At 34.9% G+C, this 23246-nt stretch overlaps 1 protein-coding gene across 1 annotated transcript; it reads left to right on the top strand.

The window, feature by feature from the left end:
- Positions 1 to 1462: 1462 nt before the first annotated feature.
- On the top strand, positions 1463 to 20596 carry LOC109057643 (carboxypeptidase A6-like). Its single transcript, XM_042752210.1, has 11 exons — positions 1463 to 1780; positions 5054 to 5129; positions 9351 to 9475; positions 10231 to 10345; positions 11027 to 11128; positions 11241 to 11345; positions 13826 to 13936; positions 14106 to 14196; positions 16645 to 16847; positions 18709 to 18793; positions 18977 to 20596. Exons 1-11 carry the CDS (start codon positions 1674 to 1676, stop codon positions 19165 to 19167), a joined length of 1311 nt encoding a protein of 436 aa, XP_042608144.1. The 5' UTR covers positions 1463 to 1673; the 3' UTR covers positions 19168 to 20596.
- The last annotated feature ends 2650 nt before the right edge of the window (positions 20597 to 23246 follow it).

Genomic DNA, 23246 nt, shown 5'->3' with positions numbered 1-23246 from the left:
TAGTTGCACAGTTAACTATGTATAGCCTATCTTAGACAATGTTCTTTCTTTCTTTCTTTCTTTTGCCTGGCAAAATATACTGTAAAATCATCACCTTTGCATTTACCTGACACTCTAACATCGATCCTGCATAGCAATGTCTGTTTAGTAGTAACAACACCATTTCCACCAATCAGGGATGAGCTAGGAGTCCTATGATAATTTCATTATTAACCCCAACCAAGGCTGTAAATAGATATATGCAGGTACATTTTGCTTAGTACTTAAAATGTTGCAGAAAAAAAATCATATAACTTTAGAATAAATTGTAGATTATCAAGCAAAATGTGATGCATTTTTAAATTGCTAATTTCAAACCAACATGCTAATACAGCTAGCTAAACACTGGATGACAGGGATGGGGTAAGTTGTAACACGTTTTAGGATCCACTTACATACAGCTGGGAACTTTCATGTTGTCTATATGGAGCCATTTGGAAGCTCAACGGCTATGAAAGTGTGGGTAAAATATGCCCAATGCAGTTTCTGGATCCACCAGGCCTGCAATAGGGTTAAAAACATTGGTTGTCACCAGACAAAAAAAAACAAAAAAAACTTTTTGTTAGATCTACATGTTCTTTACCTCAGTACGCTGGAACTGAGCGTTCATCAAGCATAAATGCAGTAAAGGAAGTTTGTTCTAGTAGTCTAATTTACTCACACACACACACTCCTGCATCAAACAGAGAGTGGATTTGAGCTGTGGTCAGTCACAGAAAGCCAGTGGGGTAGACTGCGGCACTCCATGTAGCCTACAGACATTATTTTGTATTGTTCTTTTATTTTGTCTGTTACAATGTGCCCCAGTATTGTTACAGTATATAAATGTGGATGCTTTGAATAAACCTTTGGTAGGCTACTCTAGCCCCTTCATACCTGAATTAAAAATAATAATAATAATAATTTATCCACTTGATATTTGCTCTTGTATAATTGTATTGGTTTAATCAAGAGATCATGTGATGTCCATTTCAATGAACGCAGGGTCTGAAGGGGCTAGCTCAAAAATTCAGCGAGCTACAGATGCTGAAACAAAAAGTGTTACAATCATAACCGGCTTCCCCTAACAATAACCTTTCAGAACACATAGCAAATGTGTTTTTCTCCAAAAAGTAAAATCCAGCTGCACAATTAATTTCACTGCTATTACAGTTTATTATATTAGCCTACATTCTACGTGTGTAGTCTACTGTAGACACTCTGTAAGTGTTAATAATACGAGTTTAAATTTATTTATTTATTTATTTAAATATATTTTGTAATGTGTATGTAAATATTTTAATTATATATTAAAACCCACAACATCGAAGGCATCAAAACTGCAGGCAGCCGTGACGAGACAGAATTCCACGCTAAATAAATTGAGCACTTCCACTGATCTCACTCCAAACAGGGATTCGGTTCCCAACCCCTCTCGCACCCCGCATCACGTGACCGCACTTCCAAAAACACTTTAAAAGACTCGGGATAGCACCAGAATTCCCACATGAATGATTTCACACCTTTACCTCAAGAAATCGTCCGAGGAGCGGACACCCAGAACAGAAAAGTCTCACAGTTCCTTCCACTGGGATGATTTCCATTCAGCATCCACATGATTAACTGCTCCGTTTTTATTTATATACTAATTTAATATGGCATTCACAGACTTGTCCAGTAGTGTTTTACTCGGATGTGTTATCATTTTTAGCACCGTGTTCTATCCTGTCGACTCTTTCCTCTACAACAACCGCTACTTCGGGTAAGTGTTTCATTCATTCAAAGTTTGTAAACTAGTTGTAGTAGAGCGAAGTCTGACTCTCTAACGAATCGTTCTATTGAACAGCTGAACATTCTTGAATTTGTACTACATATATATACTCGACATAACATGATCAAATACATAGTGTTCAATAAAAAAAATGTTTTAACTAGATATTTATGTGCTTGCATAAAAAAGAAATAACGTGTAAAAAGCGCGCGCGGTGACTGTGAATGGATTGAGTCGATTCCTTCAAAAAGAACCATCTGAATGAACTGGAGCGTTCAAATCTGGCGTAGGAACGAGGGGGAGTTTATAAAATAGTTTTGAAGCATTGAAGTGCACTCTGCGCCTCCACGAGATAAGTCTGTCTCTTCTTATATCAACACTGGCTTTATAAAACAAAGCCGTTTCTGCTTGCCAAGATTTTTTCCTTTGCTAAGGCTGAAAAGCACTCCTTTGGTGACATCTTAAAATATGCAGTTGGTGTAGACAGGTATAAGCACTTACAATATATATATATATTGTAAGTGTGATATTTTGTTTATTTTTTTGATAGACTGACAGTTGGTTTGATAATAATGAATATCAGAGATCAGATATTTAAACCAAATTTCCTGGCTGTACACTCTTAAAAAATAAAGGTGCTTAAAAGGTTCTTCACAGCGATGCCATAGAAGAACTATTTTTGGTTCAGTCAAAGGTTCTTTAAAAGACCATCTCTTTCTTGCCTTTTTATAATCTGAAGAACCTTCTTTTGCCACAAAAGAACCTTTTGTGAAACAGTAAGGTTCTTCAGATGTTAAAGGTTCTTCATGAAACAATTTAGACAAAAAGGTTCTCCTATGGCATCGTGAAGCACCTTTATTTTTAAGAGTGTACTATATGCTTATGGATCTCTCGTCAGCAGTGTGATTCAAAAGATGCCCATATTTACTTTATTTTGTCTCTCTAGATTTCATAACTAAACTGGTATATCAATTTTAGGCAGTCTTTGTACTTCCATTCTTTTTCATAGCCTTGTTTATGAATTATTCAGGGAACAGAAGCTTAAAAGAGCAAAACAATTCACAAAGAGTTGAAAACACTTGTTTTCTACTTGTCAGGGAGCAATATAAATGCTAACTCAGACAGAGTGAGAACTGGGGAAACGCAGGCCTGTCAGAACATAAAGGGAAAGGGTGTAATGAAAAGGACACTTCCTCCCTGCGGTCTTTTGAGATATCACAGATATCACAATCTGAACGATGTTAACAATGTAGCGCATTCTATGATGTGATGTTTTGGCTTCGCTGATATTTTTGAGGGGGATGTTGCCTGACACTTCATTAAGACCAATAAAAAATCTCAAATGATGTGAGATTAGGAATGTTGCTGGCTATCATTAGAATAGCTCTGAAACATCCAAGTTATTTATGGCTCATAATAAACCTCATTCTCTGTAGATTTATAAGTATGTGGTTGGACTTCCTCTGTTTCACTTTCAGTCTATGCTCACCAAGGCTGCATTTATTTGATAAAAAAAGGTTCCATTAGATGCTTTACATGGGGCTATAAAACACACCAATCATGTGAGGGTGTGAAGAAGCCCAGTACATTTGCCCTATCAGCCAAAAAGGCATAACATCATTCCTCACACATTCACACACTAACCCTAAATGCACAAACTTTGTCCTTGTGTGTGACTGAATCGCCAGCTGACATCAGACAGTGAAGGTCCTGGATGTTTCTCCGGTCCAGTACAATATCATATCAGGGCTGAAGTCAGGAAATAGCCATAACCAAGAAGAAACTTGATAACAGACTAAAAGGGCCACAAGAAGTCCACTATATAGTGAGCAAAACGAATGAGGGCATGAATCAGCCTTGCACCCTGCAGCTGAGGAGTTTATTATTTATTTAAAGCATAAGCAGATATTGCATGACACCACACAATAAAGATTCTGTGGGAAATACCATCCGAGACATAAAATACCACACACAAAGACGTTACAGGTGTGGCGTCAAGGACAATTTCCTCTGTTTTATGCCATTAGTGTGAGATGACGTCCTTAATGATGAACTGAGACCAGTTTTGTGGCTTCCTTGTGTAATGATAGAGCTGGCATGGAGCTGCTCGCACAATTACACCACAAAAAAAGGAGAATGTAACCTGGAGCGTCAGCGTCACTCAAAGCCTAAAAATAGCAGATTGCTTTTAGTGATGTAATGAGGTCATCTTTGGTGTGTTTTGAACCGTTTCAGAGAAAACAACCTGCAGAGAAGCCTTTATGTGTCAGCTAGCTCAATAAAACTGTCTGCTGGCTCCGCCGCTCTTGGAAATATTAGCATTAATCACTGGTACTATTGCTCATACGTAGTGTAAAAGGATTGCTTGAATCCTAGTATTAAACTTCTGCTTGATGTGTTTGTGCTGCACTTGAATTGAACCTCAAATCATGCAGCTTGTTGAGAAGAGGTATGTGAACAGACTTTGCTTGGTAGACAATATAACATGAAAAAAATCTCTTAGACTCACAATGACTGCTAATTTTCTTCAATATACATGATTTTCAATATATAATATATCCATCTTAAGTATGGTTTCTGCAATGTTGTTGTTCATACTGTAGATACTTGAAAATCTGAATATCAGTATTTGAAAATCACTGTGTTTTGGTTATTATTTACACCATTGTTCACAAGTTTGGGTTCTGTAAGATTTTTTTATGCTTTTGAAAGAAGTATTTTATGCTCTCCAAGGCTGCATTATTTTGTAAAAATTATAGTAAAAACTGTAATATTGTGAAATATTTGTTACAGTTAAATAACAGTTTTCTATTTCAATGTATTTTAAAATGTAATTTATTTCTGTGATGGCAAAGCTTTTAGCAGGCTAATATTACTCCAGTCTTCAGTGTCACGTGATTCTCCAGAAGTCATTCTAATATGCTGATTTGCTGCTCAAGAAACATTTCTTATTATTACTAATGTTGAAAATAGCTGTGCTGCTTAATTTTTTGTGGAAACCTTTTTTTTAAGGATTCTTTGATAAATAAAAATTTCGAAAGAACAGCATTTATTTGAAATTTAAAAAAAGAAAATGATTTAACTGTCAATTTTGATCTATTTCATTTATCTTTGGTGAATAAATGTATTCACTTCTTTAAAAAATACTGAGCCCTAGTGTATAAAAATACAAAAAAGGTACAGTCAAAACTTGATCCCTGTATTTTGATTTGATTCCTGTGCCAGTGTATAATTTACAAAAACTTCAATGCTTTATTTCTGCAGTGATCAAGTGTTGAGAATAATCCCCAGCAGCGACGCAGAGGTTCAAGCAGTCAAACAGCTTTTCCAAAACCTGACGGTGAGCCCTTTTGTTCTCCATCAATACTCATGTAACATTTAAAATGTGAAAGGAATCATGAGAAACAAAATCAAATCACATGGAAATCAATGTCACTGCTTTGGAAAGGATTTGTATTATTTAAACGACCAATAATTTCTATCAAATCCATTTCTCCTCCAATTTTTCTTCCAAACTAAACTACTTTTAGTTTATTGCACTGCTAGAGCCTTTATCTTTTTTGTCATTCTTTCTATACAACACAGATACAGGCAGCAGAGAGAAATGTGGTACACTATACAAGGCAAATTAAACATCATCAATGGACCCTTATCGCATTTTTGTGGTTCTATATTGTGGTGCTATACATTTACAATGTTAAGAACTGTGGAAACTTGTCACAGTCTGTGAAAAAGGTCTATAGCCATTGGCTTCCTCAAGGTTTGGCTAGTTATCATAGTCCTGCTATAGCGTCACCATTGACAGAGCATTTAAATGAACTGCGTATCCTCAACATAAACATCACAAATATTTTATTATATTACAGTAGGTGTTTTTCCAGTGTGTGTGAAATGGCCTTGTTTCTCTGTCTGCTGCCTTTGATGTCTCCGCTCAGCAGCGTCTGAAAGGCTTGAGGAGTCTTGGGTCATTTGATTGTTTCTGCTGTAGTTTCTCACAGTGACATCATCCCTGTTCACAGGCAACACGAAACGGAAACAGGATAGACTTAAAACATTTAATAACAAACACATGCACCTCAGATGATCGAAAAAACAAGATACACTGATATGGGCACTTGAAGAAAATAGGTTTATAACCTCTAAATAAAAACATGAATAATTAGTCAAAACAGAGTATTAAATTTAGTCCAAATCCAATTTTGTGTCCAAAATTCCTTAATCTTTGACAACCTATAAAGAGATTTGGAGAATATCGATGAAATGTGTGAGTGTAACAATGCTGTGTGTGTAAGTTGATCTCAGAACATAATCTCAAACTAAGTCATGTTGATTTTTACAATGCTTGGTGTGGAGAACCCAAGAAACTGGGATCACTGCGCTAACAGAGAGAAGTTGTTTAGGTCTGCACTCACACACAACCATCTGCAAACTATTATATCAATTTAGTCATTGATTTTCTCTTGGCTGAAATAAGGTAGGAGTTCTCAAACAGGTGTCCAGGGACCCACAAGAGGAGTCTGCAGAGAAAATAAAATGTTTTATTTTTTTTTTTGTCATTATATTTGCTTTGGCTTCAGTACAATAACAATATAAATGCCAATGGGTCTCATTCACAAAGCACGCGTAGCCTACACCCAAATTTGTTCATAAAATCTGCATACAAACATTTTTACAAAGAAACAATGATTCACCAAAAACGTATTTTAAATTTACAAGAACAACTGAAACCACACTTACACAAACAGCACATACTCTGGGTGGCCTTATAAACAGTGTTGGGGGTTACGCATTACAAATAATGCAAGATTTCTTTTCTTTTTTTTCCCAAGTAACTAGTTAAGTAACACATTACTTTTTAAAGGGCCCTTTTTTAAAAAAAGTAATGCAAGTTACTTTGTTTTCCTATTTGTTCACTGACAACCCTCCTGGGTTTTTTATTATTAAAAATGAATAAGCAAGCCCAGCTCAGGTGACAAAACTAAAAGCAAAAGTAACAATACATTACTTTCCATAAATATTAGTTACTTTATGGAGTAACAAAATATTGTAATGAATTACTTTGAAATGTAACTTTCCCCACGCAGCACTGCTTATAAATACATTCAGATGAAATTTATATTATATCTTCAGTGTTTCATCATATACAGTGAAAGAGTGCAAAAGGTTTCTGAATAACAACGCAGATAAAGGCTACATGGATGTATAGACCCAATATCATCATATCATACTTTTATACAGTATATAACCATTTTCATAGTATAAATGGGTCTTTATAAATTAAAATACATATCTGCATCCTTACACCGTGTCTACATTTACAGTTTACTGTCGCGCCGCGCTGCTTCCAGTGTAGACAGCATAGTAGGTTCTATTGTATTTTGTGTCTACACCGTGTCTACACTCGTGTCCGGTGTAGACATGGTGTTAGATTTCAAACAGCCATAAAGTTCACGTCCCTTATGAGCAATACTCTCAGCTTCATTTAACACATTTTACCATATTTAATATTTTCTACTGATTTTCCCCTCAAATTACTGAACAGAAACTGCTGTCAATCATCACTCTCACTAACATTCCTAACCATTGTAAACTCAGGTGTTTTCTTTTTTTAATCAACTGCTTTATTTAGAAGACATGTTCATCATCTCAGTCTCATGCTTTCTTTGTGCATGCAAAATCTGCTTCATGAAAACAGCAGTCACACGTCATCAAAACAAACGTGTCAAATCTGTTTCAACTGCCAGGTTTGTGAGCATCTGTTAGGAATGCAGCACAGCACTGAGGGGGTTTTCTGCATGCAGAGTGAACAGATATCACTGCTTTTAAACAAGATTCACAAATTGAGGGGTTGTACTTAACAAATGCAAATATATATTATAAGCCAATATAATTCAGAACTGTGTTCAGTGCACCATTTCAGGTCTAGAAATAAGGTCTATAGGAAATATAGCCTGTGATCTACTCTGTTGCTGGTGTTAAGATGGGCCATTTGAATAGTTCTATTCTTTGTTGTCTTATAAAATGGGCCTGTTGTTGTAGCCAAAGTCAACAGCGTAGTGACTTGGCAGGCGTACAGAGGAGGCTGGGGATGCAAATCTGAGGTTATGCTTCAGGGACTAGTATCTGGGCTGCTATAAAGGCTCCTGCAATCTTAAGTGGTTTTGTGGGTCCACACACAGAAATAGATAATTTCAGATAATTTCAGTCAAACACTGTGATCATCTCTGAAGCTCTGTTTCAAGTTCTCTGTGAATGGGCTTAGTCAGCAGGTCTCTGATCTACAGATCGTACAGCACTGGGGTAAAGCTTTATCTGTAATCTCAACTCTGGTTCAAAGATCTTACAACGTGTGATAAACTGCTTGAATTTCAAGGACCTGATTTCTTCCCAAAGATTGCTTTATCTGTTAATTTCTTGTTGTTTTGGACTTAATTTGTGTCCTAGACATATTAACCATGAACAAATGAATTTTTTTTTGTTTTGTTTTGTTTTGTTTTTTTTTTTTTTTGTGGCTAAATAGAACATATGTTCTGAACATCATAAACCAGTTATAAACCATATGTTCTGAAATTTTATGAACATTATAAAGCTGTTCCAATATTATGTTTAAATTGAAATTATGTATGTGGAATATAGCTAGGTAAGACTTTAGTATAGAGAGCAATTCTCACTATTAAGTTGCTTATTAGCATGCATATTATTAACATATTGGCTGTTTATAAGCACTTATAAACCACATATTCTGCATGACAAATCCTACCAATACCTAAACTTAACAACTACCTTACTAACTATTAATGAGCAGCAAATTTGGAGTTTATTGAGGCAAATGGTTTATTAATGGCGGGAACTGGGCCTTAAAATAAAGTGTGACCAAAGCGAAAGTTCAAAATCCTCTCATGGCAATATGTAACAATTTTACATTTTGGCGAATAGATATGATTTCACTGAATTTAATTTTGTATGTTTTGTGTAATCTGCTAAATTTAAAATGTGGACCTTCATGCTTTGTTTTTTTAAATGAAAATTACTAAATAAATAAAAATAAATGCACATTTTTGTACAAATCAAATCATAGAAATTCTAACTATTCTAATGATATCAGGTTGAATAGTGAAAATTTGATGACTTTCTTTCTTCTGCCCAAATTCAGATGTTTCCTTCTTCTCAGGTGTTTTTCCCAAGCAAGTGTTTTGTCCCAGATCAGATTTTCTAAGATGTACTTCCATTAATTTAATAGCTACAGTATTTTGAAAAACTATTTTGAAAAAACATTGAACTCTGCTTTAAATTCCCTATAATCAGATTTCACTGATTTTTTACATATTTACTGTAGTATTCATTGTGTCATAATCAGTTATAACACACATGAAAACCAGTGGCATCAAACCTGGTCTGCCAAAACTGAATATGAACAAGAACACCTGAGATATGACTATGTCAGTGATGTTTGATGAAGGTATTTCTACAGCAGAACTGGTCAGAATAACATGAGGGTGAGTAAATGATAACAGAATCGGAACAACATTCCTTTCTGACTGACTTCAGTTATGTTCTTCAGGTGGACCTTTGGAAGCCCAACAGTGCATATCTGATTCAAGAGAACAGCCAAGTAGACGTTCATGTGGGACGGAACAAGACACAATGGCTAAGAAGACGTCTTCGCCAAGCGCACATCCACAATGAGTGAGTCACCTCTTCCTCTCTTGGCACTTATATTAGAATGAACTCCTCTCTCGTACTCCTGCGGGTGAAACATCGGTTTCTGGGGGACACACATTTGAGTTTTACTCGGATTCTTCAGACTTTGATTTGCGTGTGCCGAAGGATCCAGAAATGAAAGCTTGATTCAGAGTAGTCTTTCAGCCGCTCGCTCCATCAATCATCCAGACCAACAGCAACAATGAAGCTTATCTCACGCGCCGCAGCCAGAAGCACTTTCATTGTCATCTCTTTCCCCAGGGAGGCCTTTTCTTCTATACCTCCTCTCCTTCTCATGGCTGATGTGTTTGAGCATATTTACACGCAGAAGTGATACCTCAGAGGATTCTGGGTAATGGGACAGGTTGAGAAAGAGAAATGTATGCGTCTAGGGCTTTGTTTACTCTAGTTTAAAAACCTTCTTCTTTGATTGCTTTGGTTTTGACAGGTCAGATAGATAAATTGGGGCATTTTCTTTCCTTCCTCCATATCCTTAGCCAAAAAAAGAGAGTGAAGTGAAAAAAAAATAAGTACAGTAAATATGCTAAATAATAAACTACAGTACAAATTTACTAAATAAATATACAAACAAAATATTAAAATATGCTTTCTATTGCTCTGGTGTTATGCAGAAATGGCTGAATGTCTATAAGCATCCGAGTAACCCGGAAAATTGCCATTAAACGGTTAGATACACAGTGCATGTGCTTTCAAGATTCCTTCCCTGACTGTCTCCACAGGGTGCTCATTTCCAATCTCCAAACCGAAATTGAGAAACAGATCGGACACCAAACCTCCAGGAAGCGCAGATCAGAATTCCAGTATGACTATGAAGTGTACCATCCTTTGGAAGATGTGAGTGCATGGATGAAAATTCATATACATGGTAATTTTTGTGTAGAGGGGTTGAGGAGGACGGGATTAAATAGGTTTTTTTTTTTTTTTTTGTATGTTTTTTTTATAGAAGGTTGATTGTTTTTTGGGCTAACTAACAGCTTTTGATTGAGAAGTGCATTTGTATTCAGTTGTGGCCCGTGAGCAAGAAAAACAGATCTCGGGAGGTTTTGTTCAGTGGCGTTCTAACCCATAATTAAACCTTAACTCACAGGTCTTCTCCCTCAGACCGAGTGCCAACTTTAAATGAACACGCAGATACAACTTCAACTCTGTGATTTAGTCCCATGACAAGATGATGAATGGGAAAACCTTCAGAGCAGACGAGGGCTAGATTACATTCAGTTTTATGGATATAAATCCTCTAGCACTCTTGTGTAAAAAAATCTTTTGTGAAGTGTGAAAGTTTTTATTTTTAATATTTTGCGTGTATTTTTAATATTAAGATAATCAAGTCACGACAAGACGAACAAAAAACTTCCGATGCTACAAATTTTTTGTGTATATACAGATGTGATCAAAAGTAAGACAGACCTGCAAAATTAAATGTGTATAAATAAATGTGTACAAAGTTTTGAATGAATACAAGCTGTTTGTTAATCTGGAGAATATGGGTCACAATCTTTTCAACCTTATCAACAGATCCAGAGTTGGATGTTTGAGACGAACCGGACACACCCACACCTGGTGGAGCTGTTTTCTATTGGTCAGTCCTATGAAGGACGGCCCCTCTATGTGCTCCAGGTATAGACTGATGGGAAAGATGACTAAATTTATAAGCACTCTTTAAAACACACACACACATATATATATATAAAGACTTATCAAACAGTGTTCTCTGCCCCTCTCCTCACAGTTAGGAAAGAGAACACGTCCCTTTAAGAAGGCAGTGTGGATAGACTGTGGAGTGCATGCAAGAGAATGGATTGGTCCAGCTTTCTGCCAATGGTTTGTGAAAGAGGTGTGTACTGTTGTGTGATTCCTTCTGTTTGTCATTGCTCACTTCATGCTCATATTTCAATCACTGCAAAGCAAAAACAACAAAATGGTTATGCAGCATATGATGAAATCCGAAAGACTGAGACCACTATTGAAAATGTTTGAATATATTTGAATATATCATAATTAGTGCTGTCAAACGATTAATCGCGATTAATCACATCAAAAATAAAAGTTTTTGTTGACAATATTTGTATGTGTATTTGTATTTATATATAATAGAAATTATATTAATATAAGTATATACATGTAAATATATGTAATTATTTTTTCAAATATATACTGTACGGGGCCGTTCACATGTTGCGCCTAAAAATGCGTGGAAAACGCTAGGCGTGCCGCTTTCTGTTTTTTCCCCAAAGCCTTCGGGCGCTTGCGCTCTGGAGGCGTCTGCCGTTGCTAAGCAACCATGACCCGCACTCTCCATGAAGACGTGGAAATTTCAGCAAAGGATAAATGGATTTACAGCACTAAAAATAGCTTGCAGTAGCACTGCTACTAAATTTATTTTAAAATGGCTATCCATATACAGCTATGATCAGCTGTTCCTTCATCTTGGCTGAGCTTTCAGTGTTGTAACAGAAAAGGATGAAGCTGATTGGTTGGTTCTTGTCACATGAACCGCGGTGCGCTTCTGAAAAGTTGAAATGTTTTTATCTCGATGCAGCGCGGACACACCTGGAAAAAATGAAATGAAAACGCTTCCATTATGAGCGCACTTGCAGCGCGTCTTCATTTGAAATAACGAACTTGAGCGTGCAAAAGACGCGATATGTGAATGGCCCCTAAGTTTGACAGCACTAAAAAAAAGTTTATGTGAATGTGTTTTTTTCTTTCTTTCAGGTTTAGATTTTATTTTGAATCCCAAATTTTGAATGTGGTCTCAGACTTTTGGACAAGAATCAGATCATTCTTACACCCAGGCGAACAAAGTGCACTTCCATAATGGACTTAAAGTGCTCTATTTTCATGCACTAATTTTGTACTAAATATACTAAAAATTATTCTTAAGTCTTAAGAACATCTAAGTGTATTCAACTGTGATATTTTGGGACACCATGAATATGAACTAAAAAGTGCTTTTAACATACTTTCTGTGTATTAAAAAATTTATTTAGATAAACAAGATGTCCCAATAGCGAGTTTAATTACACTTAGATGATCTTAAGATTACCTTAAGTACTACTAAAGACTCATTTTTAGTATATTAAGTACAAAAATAGTGTGTGAAAATAAAGCACAAGTACATTATGAAAATGCACTTTATTTTTTTTTTTTGCCTGGCAACATTGAATTGTTTTAGTGTTTTGTTTATTTGTGAGTGAGTTAGTGTATTCTGGGACTGTTTCATTCACAGAGTCTCTAAATTGCTCCAAAATTAATCTGTATAATACATCAGCTCATGAACTAATATCAAAGAGTGCCTTTAGTTAAGTGATGTCCTTTTATGCTGATCTGGGTGTGGTTTTCTACACAAATGAACTTCTCTCTGATCAGCATAGAATGAGATAGAGATCAAAAGAGAGAGAGAGACATTAGTACGAGATCTGTTGCAATACCTTCAGTATACCACTATGAGGCAGACCTACAGTGTGACACAGACCTAAAGAAGTGTAATTTTTATATTATATATATATATAACTATGAGGCAGACCTACAGTGTGACACGGACCTAAAGAAGTGAACCTGTATATTTTTTTTATATTTTATTTTAGAATACCCAGTAGACCTATTGCACTGCTGTTCAAAAGTTAGTCTTAGAAAGATTTCTCTTTTTTATGTTTTTGAAAGTTTCTTATGCTCACCAAGGTTGCATGCTTGCTTTTTTGATCAAAAACACAGTCAAAACTGTAATATTGTGAAATATTATTACAATTTATACAACAATTTTCTATCATAATATATTTTAAAAATTAATTTATTCCTATGATGCCAAAGCTGAATTTTCAGTATCATTACTCCAGTCTTCAGTGTCACGTGATTCTTCAGAAATCCTTCTAATATATTGATTTGCTGCTCAAGAAACATTCTTATTATTATCAATGTTGAAAACAGTTGTGCTGCTTAATATTTTGTGGAAACGGTGATATATTTTTGATATCTCTTACCTTTATAAATGTCTTTACTGCCACATTTGATCAATTTAATGCAGCCTTGATTAATAAATATATTAATTTCTTTAAAAAAAAATCATTTTCAAAATATGAAGTAAACAACAGAGCAAACTTGACAGAATACTGTACTCGAGATGCAAGTCTATATCTATTTCATGGAAAGTGGGCTATTTATTCCATTTGATTATAGAAACTGAACACACATTGCTGTGTCCTCCTTGTAGAGAGAATATTTTGCTCTATTGAAGTTTATCTGTGGGGAAAACGAGACACACATTTCCTGCATCTCTCTTGAAGTCTGTCACAATTCCATTCACTGTGAATACAGGCGCTGAACTCCTATCAACACGACTCCAGCATGAGACGACTGATGAATCAGCTCAATTTCTACATTATGCCTGTCTTCAACGTGGATGGTTACCATTACAGCTGGGAGACGGTATCTTCTATCTGTTTGTCGTATGTCTAGATCTCACTGCAGAGCTCACTGAAATTAATTGTTTGCAGCTCTGCGCTGTTAAACATGCAGTATGGCATGCATTTCTGTAAGGTATATTAGGCCGCCAGGCATAATGAAGGAGAATATCTGAGGTTTTTCTCTCTCTTAGGATCGCTTTTGGCGGAAAACTCGGTCAAAGATTCCAAGGTATCATTGTCAGGGAGTGGATGCCAATCGAAATTGGAAAGTCAAATGGTGCGGTAAGTTGTTATTCAGAGAAATCAAATATCTCCTCTTCCAAACCGAAGAGCCCTGGTGTTCATACAGAAAATAAACAACCATTCCAGAGTATTTAGACACAACTTAAACAGCCAATGAAGATGCCTGTCACACATATATTAAAAATTTAGCAACAGCATTAAATATTTACAAAGATAATCTTGTATTTGAATTTCTTTATGTAATACATAAGGAAAGTAAGATCTTGGAATCTATGTTTGTGTGTGTGGCTACATTTTTAACGACGGTTTTCTTGCATTACAGATCTGTGGATAAATGCATTTATCAATATTGTAGCACTAACAAAAAATCTCTTCATGTGAGTTACTGGTTACTACATTGAAAGATGCTGTCCTCACAAGGCTTAACCAGCTAAACATAGCCAAGTTAAGGTTGCTCTGTGCCTGTTTAAAAAAATTTGTAAAAACACAATGCCACATAAAGCCAGATTAAATTCTGACCCATCTTAGTATCAAAGTACAGTAGAAAGGTACAATTGCTGTGTAAATGCATTCATGCCACATCTGAGCAACATTAAATAGTCTGTGTAACGATACCTAAATGGCACTTCAAAAGCAATTCTGTTCCACTTTTGAAGTTTTACAGTAAGTGTACACAAAAAAAAATCTGTAAAAATAGGACACAATATACTGTATAATTTAAAGAAATATTTCCGTATTTATTTGTTACAGATATATTACCAGTATTTTGAATTTTAGACTTCATTGCATTGTGTTTTAGAGTTAACAGAAATGTCTGAAAAAGACATTGTTGTTGCACTTTCCTAACAATAATTTTACAAACTTAGAAAGAGAAGGGGAACAAGGGGAATGAATATAATATGTGTAGATATACAGATATACAGTATATATGTGGATATGTTTAAGTATAGATATATATATATATATTATTTGGTTATGTTTAAGACACACACATATATATATATATATATATATATATATATACACACACACACACACAAATGTACTATTGACATAATATTTACTTTTATTGTTATATATTTTATCTCTACTATTATAATAATACCACCGAATATGGATTATATGTATATATCCAATCCACACATTTGTTTTGTTTTTTTACTCCTCCCCTTTCATTCATTCACTTACTTACTTATTTATATACTCATTCATTTATGTATTTATTTGAATATCAATAGTTGAAAATTTTGGGGAAGGGTGGAGGACAACAAAGATAAGTAAGCACTAATAAATAAAATGAAATATGAGTGGGTGTGGAGGTCATGTGGGGCATGGGGCTTGTGTCTCCCCGCCAACGTTTTTGAGCTCTTTTTTCCAGGATCTCTTACCTTAGCTGGTTCTGACATGCATGCCTCACTTTATTAAATGCATCACATATCTAAAATACATAAACACCTATTAAAATGCTTGACGTGTGTATGTATGTCTATGTGTGTGTGTACATGTATGTATACTAATTGAAAAAAAAAAAGGGTGGGGGGGGCACATACACAGGGCAAGTGGGCCGTGTGGGTGGGCCGGGTCCCTAGCCTGGCCTGCACTACACGTCTCACCTTTCTAATGCATCACAAACTAGCTGAGACATAGACACATCTACATCAAAAATATACGTAAATAAATACAAACAGACATCTAAGACAAGCGTGGCATGGAGGTAGTGGCCGGGGATGGCTGGTATTTTGAGGGATGGTGGGGAGTACTTTGGGCCCTGTTGTCCCAACGTTAATAATTGTTGGATTATTTAATTTGTTATTGGATGAAAGTACTTTTTCTGCTATTTTATGGATTTATTTTTACAGTGTAAATTTGGTGTTATTTGCAGCATAATTTATTTTTATTTACTTGACAAAACATCCTTTAAATTTAGTCAGTATTTCGTTGTGTCATATGCATTTGTTTTAGTCAGTTTTACTCTAATATGGCATATGGCAAATTTTATCTAATGGCATTGAAAATAACATTTTAGTTAAAGATAAAGTATTAAAACCAAACAGTATACCAAATATTCAAACATTTGCTGTCAAACAGAATATCATTGCTGGTCTTTTAGCTAAATCAGCACTAAACCAGTACTAGCCAGCTTCTAAAGTTGTGTAGGTTTTCAGTTTGCTTATTAAAAATGCCTTGAAATTCCACTAATTATTTTTTCTCAAACTTGAAGGACTTACAGTCTAGTTCTTGTATGCTTTTGAAGGACACAGGAATAATGCCTTTCTAAAAATGTTCACTCTTAATGTTCTGGTAGATAATACCTGACATTGAGATAGAAAATGCATAAAGAATGACCATGAGTCAGCAAAAGTCATGGGAGGAAAGTATTAACCATGTACGACCACAGGCTCAGCGCAGAAAAGCCAAAGATGAAATTATTACAAAGAAAGCTTTAAGATTTTTTTTTACACCTGCTGTCTTTGCTGTCTCTGATAGATGAGGGTGCATCCATGGACCCCTGCGATGAGACGTACTGTGGTCCCTTCCCTGAGTCAGAGCCTGAGGTCAAAGCTGTTGCCAAGTTTCTACGCAAACACAGGAAACGTGTCAAAGCCTACATCTCTATTCATGCCTATGCTCAGATGCTCCTCTATCCGTATTCCTACAAATATGCCACTATACCAAACTTCAACTGTGTGGTGAGTGATTTCTGCCTTCAGACACTTCATCTTCAATTTGTCTTTTTAGGTGAGGATCATTCAGTAATTATTTAATGCCCAAAGAATGTAAATAATCCATTTATTATTTTGGAGTAGATGAAAAACTGTAGATGTATACTGTCTGAATTGAATATAAGAAAACTAATGTCAAGAAAATGCAGCTTTCTATTTAGATGTTCTCAAAAGCTGCATGCAAAAACAACAGACAGTGCGACCATTGTAGTCCAGTTTACAAGCAAATTATTCCAATGAACAAGTTCTTTTTACCAAATCAAAAACATACAGCGTGAGCAATGTGGTCCAATTTTCAGTAAATTTAGTCTATCAAACATATACACCACAACCAAGGTAGTCTAACAGATGAACGTATGACTCGTTTATATGAGCTGGTTTGTTTAATGGATCATTCTAAATAGTATTGAATCAGTCTAAACGTTACAAACAGTTTTATCATTACTTGAACCCTGTGGTATTCCTCACTTATAGCAGTCAAAACAGACCGAAGGTATTAAAGGGATACTCCACCCCAAAATGAAAATTTTGTCATTAATCACTTACCCCCATATCGTTCCAAACCCATAAGCTTTGTTTTTCTTCGGAACATAATTTAAGATATTTTGGATAAAAACCAGGAGGCTTGTGACTGTCCCATAGACTGCCAAGTAAATAACAGCCTCAAGGTCCAGGAAAGAATGAAAGACATTGTCAGAATACTCCATCTGCCATCAGTGGTTCAACCTAATGTTATGAAGCGACGAGAATAGTTTTTGTACACAAAGAAAACAAAAATAATGACTTTATTCAACAATTCCTTTGTCAACAGTCTCCTCTGTGTCTCTCCATATGACCGTATGCTGCGTATGCTCTACGCAGCATACGGTGATATGGAGAGGTTATCATTTTGGGGTGGAGTATCCTTTTAAACATAATATTTTGAAATGAATGTGAAATGAATGTACTATATTTTGTTTTATTTTTCTATATATATATATTTTTAGGGAATTTCATGGTACTACACAATATTCCCTTCTAAAGTCAATACAATTATTAAAAAAATAAATGTAATCTTATTTTCAATTAATTTGTAATTATATAGTGCCATCTGGTGGGAGAAATAAAGAAAATGTGTACATGTAATAATGTAGTGTAGCCAGTAGGTGCCTTTATAACATCTATATGAAAATACATATGGCTGTGTATTCCTTAGTAGTTGCTTATAGTATTTTCAGACACATTTACTTTTAATAGGTTTTGCATTTGGAACTTCAAAGATGACTTGTAGAATGTACCCCAAATTATTGCTCTGTATTTTCATATTCCTATGGTGGCCATTTTGATCATTCAAAATCAAGTGGGATTCTTTTTTGCGTTCATATAGCAAGTGCCTGTTTTTAAAAAAATTCTGTTTTAAATGTTGACAGACAGACAGAGACAGATAGATAGATAGATAGATAGATAGATAGATAGATAGATAGATAGATAGATAGATAGATAGATAGATAGATAGATAGATTTTTTTAGAGATATGTATTTAGATTTATTTATAGATGTTTATGTATTGATAGATATGTAGATTTTTTTGGACATTTGAGTGATTGAGACTTTTGGAAGATAGCGCTCAATATAATCTACCAGAGGGCAAAACATTAAACTTCTCATTAAGAATATGGAATAGCGGAAATATAATTTTTCGGGTTTTGCCTCGGTGCAGTTTATTCATATATCGACTGGATGGCTGTTAGCCCACACAATCTTTTGACTACACTTATCTCCAAGCATCCTTAATGATTGACTGGACCAATACAGGAAGAACATTTAAACCTTTGCTCTTCCCCCTCAGGAATCAGCAGCTCAGAATGCAGTGAGCGCTCTATACTCAGCTTATGGTGTGAGATACAGATACGGCCCTGCCTCCACCACACTTTGTAAGTCAGGCATTCTGCCTTTTCTTCAATCAATGACATATAGCTACTGCATGTATGAGTCATCAGCTCTCTGTATGCCCTTTCAGATGGATGCCAGTATGTTTTCTGACTCATCATGACTGTTTCTATATCAACAATAGTCAGATCTCCAGATGTGATGTAATGCGTTTCTTTAATTTGCAGATATGAGTTCTGGTAGCTCAATAGACTGGGCCTACAAGAACGGGATATCATACGCCTTTGCCTTTGAGCTGCGTGATACAGGCTACTTCGGCTTCCTGCTGCCAGAAGCCCTGATTAACCCAACTTGCACAGAGACCATGAGAGCAGTAAAGACCATCGCTTTAGGCCTGCTGAAGAAATGTAGCAAATGAAACCTTCTCTTTCTTCTTTTGTCTTGTCTTGTCTTCCCTCTATCAATTTCACACCCATAAGCCATAGCAATGTCTATATACAAATGTGCCTGCGTTTTAAATATATATATATTTTAATTTAGTAACTAAGATTTATTTATTTCATAAGCTACTTTAAAGAAGCTCTACATTAAAATGTAAACAGTGAAGAAATGCGAGCACTTGAATTGTGAACTAAAGCTTTCTCAAAAGTGGATTTTACTTATGAGGCGAATATACAGTGAGCACTTCACAGACAAGCTTCAAAAGAACAGTAATGCACAAAGAATGTAAATAATGCATACTGTTAGCTTAAAATGGGTTCATTTTAGTGTATATGCTGTGTGTAGTTGTGTATCACAGCAGCTAAAACACAGCTTTGATTTTGTTTTGAAATGAAACAGAAAAGGTCACCTGGGAACTCAACCTCTAAAATGAGCCAGACAAGAATACATAAAATTGCTGTTTTGTTTTGAAGAAAATTTATCAACATAACTTTAACTTGTATAATTAATTGTACCTGCAAGGGCAATGTTTGCTTTTGTATTATTAAGTACTATCAAGTTTTGGAGTTAAATTGTAATAAGCCAGTATTTATAAAAAAAAAAAAATACAGTACTTTATTATATACTATAAAGTGTCTTGCAAGTTGCCATTTAAAATTTTGTTTTCATTGTATACAGATTTTTGCATGTTACTGTTTATTTTACCAACAGATAGATTATTAAAAGTGGTTTTATCATAATATAACATTCTTGCTCAATATAGCACAATCGCCAATGGGCAGCATCCATCATCTAAAAATGGATTCTATTATTTGTTGTAAATGCAAGATATAAGCCCTACTACCCAAATAACAAAGAAGTACTTCACAAACATGAAAAATAAAGTTGTAAAAACATGAATGAGGAGACTACTTATGCAAGAGAGACAACCTGGAGGGCACTTACAAGTACTTTGGGCACTGTTATACACAGTTGTATAACTATTAACAATTAGTTGATACTGAGCAGAGGTTGACAACAGAGATTTTGGTGTATTCACTCGACAATAAATAAATCCACTCCGGGTTTTCCATTCTGTCACTAGTGAGAGAAACCCACGCTCTGAGCGATCACTGCACGAGAGTAAACAAGTGGAAAAAACGCTCCTCACTGCAGATGAAGTTACATAGCTGTCACCAATTGCGAAAGAAAATAAGTATAAAATACAGACTCTCCAACTTTCAAACAAAAAACGCTCCAGGAAAATCAGCTCCCGGCTGGGTCCACTCAACAATCTAAAACAGGGTGATACAAAAAATGCAGTGATAGCAATACCATATCAACATTCAGTCAATCAGATTTGAACACTGCATAAAGTATGAATGTTATTTAATTTTTACAAATGTAAAAATTTACATTAAAATTAGGGCTGTCAATCAATTATGTTTTTTATCGAATTAATTACATGATGTGGCGATTAACTAATTTAATTAAATTTGACTGTGAAAATACCCCTAAAAGATCATTTAAAGTCATTATTGTGTTAAAAGAGAAAATCATAAGGTAGACATTACAAAAAAAAGTAGCTTTGGGAAGAAATATTTTATTTGATTCAACATAAATTGTATGTACATATACGTTTAGGCTACTACGGCCTAACAAACTGGAACATAAAGAAATATCTCAGTATTTTTTTGTTAAAACCAATGAAAGATATTTTTGACGAAATTACACTCTTAATAAGAAACTAAAACTGCCAGTCGTGGCGGTAAATATTTAAGTCATTGAGTCATTCATTCATGCATTTGATTCAGGAATGAAAGGGTTAGTTCACCCTAAAATGACAATTCTATCATTAATTACTCACTCTCACGTCATTCCAAACCCCTAAGATCTTCGTTCATCTGCAGAACACAAATTAAGATATTTTTGATGAAATCCAAGAGCTTTCTGACCCTCCGTAGACAACAATGTAACTGAAATGCTCCCAGACCCAGAAATGTAGTAAGGACATTGTTAAAATAGTCCATGTGACATCAATAGTTCAACCAGTATTTTACGAAGCTACAAGAATACTTTTTTGTGTGCAAAGAAAACAAAAATAACGAATTTATTCAACAATTCTTCTCTTCCAAGTGACCGTCTTCCGCCATTAACGAGAGTACCACGAAGCATGTGCGTGCTGCTGCTGGTGTAGAATACGCATGCACTGTGCCTTGTGCAGATAAATGCATGCACATGTACTTGTGTTATTTGGGACAAAAACAATAGACAGCTTGAAATCGCGTGGCCTTGACTCATCCTCCGCATTTGATGTCAGTTTCTTTCTTTGTGTATAGTGCAATGGCATTTGAAGCTTCTTGTGAATACAACCTGAGAATGACTCATCCTGGAGTGCCAAAAACAAACTGTGGCTTCGCTTGATGGAGAGCAGAGTTTTTCATTACAGAGAGGGTTGACTCATTAATCTCCCATAAAACATAAAAACAGAGTAGAAAAGAAAATCATAAATAATATGTCTTAAGAACTAAAGAGTTTTTATTCAAATGGCTTAAGTGTCAAAAAATATATTTGTTGTTGAAGGATAAGTAGGTCAGTTATATTTTCATGCCCAGCAAGCAGGATCTAACGAACAATGGAAACATACACACACACACATACGCATATATATATTATCATGATTTTAACGGTAAATAACTGCTACAGTAAAAACCTGTTAAATGGTTAATGGTAAGTTCCCCTACTGTATATGGTGAAAAACTGTAATAGACATTTCATGTAGCTTTTCGGTAAAATACTGTTTTTGGAAGTGGAAAAAGAAAGTATAATTTACAGTGTAAAAACGTAAATTGACATTCCCAGAATTCACTGCGTTGCATTTCAAAGGTTATGTTTTTTTCTTTGAAATAACTGTTTCTTCTTGGTTTTTCTTATTAGTTATGTTTAGCAGGGCTGTATGTTGCATGTAATGTTGTTAAATGCGTGTTTATTCCCATTTCAGTTTTATGTGTGTCACCATGATGCTGTTTATTGTTTGTGTGAATGACACTTTGCACCTTCTATATATGTGTGTGTGTGTGCGTGTGCGCGCGTGCGCATGTATATATATATATATATATATATATATATATATATATATATATATATATATATATATATATATATATATATATATATATATATATATATATAAAACCTAAATCCAAAATGCGTTCTTGTCTTAGGATGGTTTTATGTGGTTTTTTTGATACTCTTATGATGTTTTTTATTTATTTTAATATGCTTCAAATGTTGACTATATATAGGCTACATATATACATACAGTAATATATATATATATATATATATATATATATATATATATATATATGTGTGTGTCTGTATGTATATATATATATATATATATATATGTGTGTGTGTGTGTGTGTGTGTGTGTGTGTGTTAGTGTATATATATATATATGTATGTATATACATACATACATATATACGCTTTTAATCCAAAGTGACTTACAAATGAGGACAATGATAGCAAACAAAATCAACAGAAGAGCAATGATATACAAGTGCTATAACAAGTCTCGGTTAGCTTAACGCAGTACACATAGCAAGGGCTTTTAAATAATATAATAAATAAAAAGAAAACAAACAGAATAGAAAAAGAATAGAGCAAGCTTGTGTTAGAGGTCTTTTTTTTTGCTTTTGTTAATTGTATAATAAATGAAAAAGAAATCAAATAGAATACAAAAAGATTAGAAAGCTAGTTAGATTTTATTTTTTATTTTTTATTTTTTTTTAAGAATAGAATTAGACTAGTGAGTGCTAAAGTTAGAGGGTCAAATAAAGATGGAAGAGATGTGTTTTTAGCCGATTCTTGAAGATGGCTAAGGACTCAGCTGCTCGGATTGAGTTGGGCAGGTCATTCCACCAGGAGGGAACATTTAATTTAAAAGTCCGTAAAAGTGACTTTGTGCCTCTTTGGGATGGCACAATCAAGCGATGTTCACTTGCAGAACGCAAGCTTCTAGATGGCACAAAAGTCTGAAGTAATGAATTTAGGTAAAGTGGTGCAGAGCCA

This window comes from Cyprinus carpio, chromosome B24, assembly GCF_018340385.1.
Source record: "Cyprinus carpio isolate SPL01 chromosome B24, ASM1834038v1, whole genome shotgun sequence".
Classification (NCBI taxonomy): domain Eukaryota; kingdom Metazoa; phylum Chordata; class Actinopteri; order Cypriniformes; family Cyprinidae; genus Cyprinus; species Cyprinus carpio.
Note: the sequence above shows the minus strand (reverse complement) of the source record. Positions and strands in the feature narration are given on the sequence as shown.

What these genes read in the sequence shown, in the direction of transcription:
- LOC109057643 (XM_042752210.1), top strand. Translation starts at nt 1,674, where the DNA reads ATGGCATTCACAGACTTGTCCAGTAGTGTTTTACTCGGATGTGTTATC. An exon ending in TACAACAACCGCTACTTCGG is followed by an intron (nt 1,781 to 5,053) that starts GTAAGTGTTTCA and finishes TTATTTCTGCAG; the next exon opens with TGATCAAGTGTTGAGAATAA. An exon ending in GCCAATGGTTTGTGAAAGAG is followed by an intron (nt 11,346 to 13,825) that starts GTGTGTACTGTT and finishes CTGTGAATACAG; the next exon opens with GCGCTGAACTCCTATCAACA.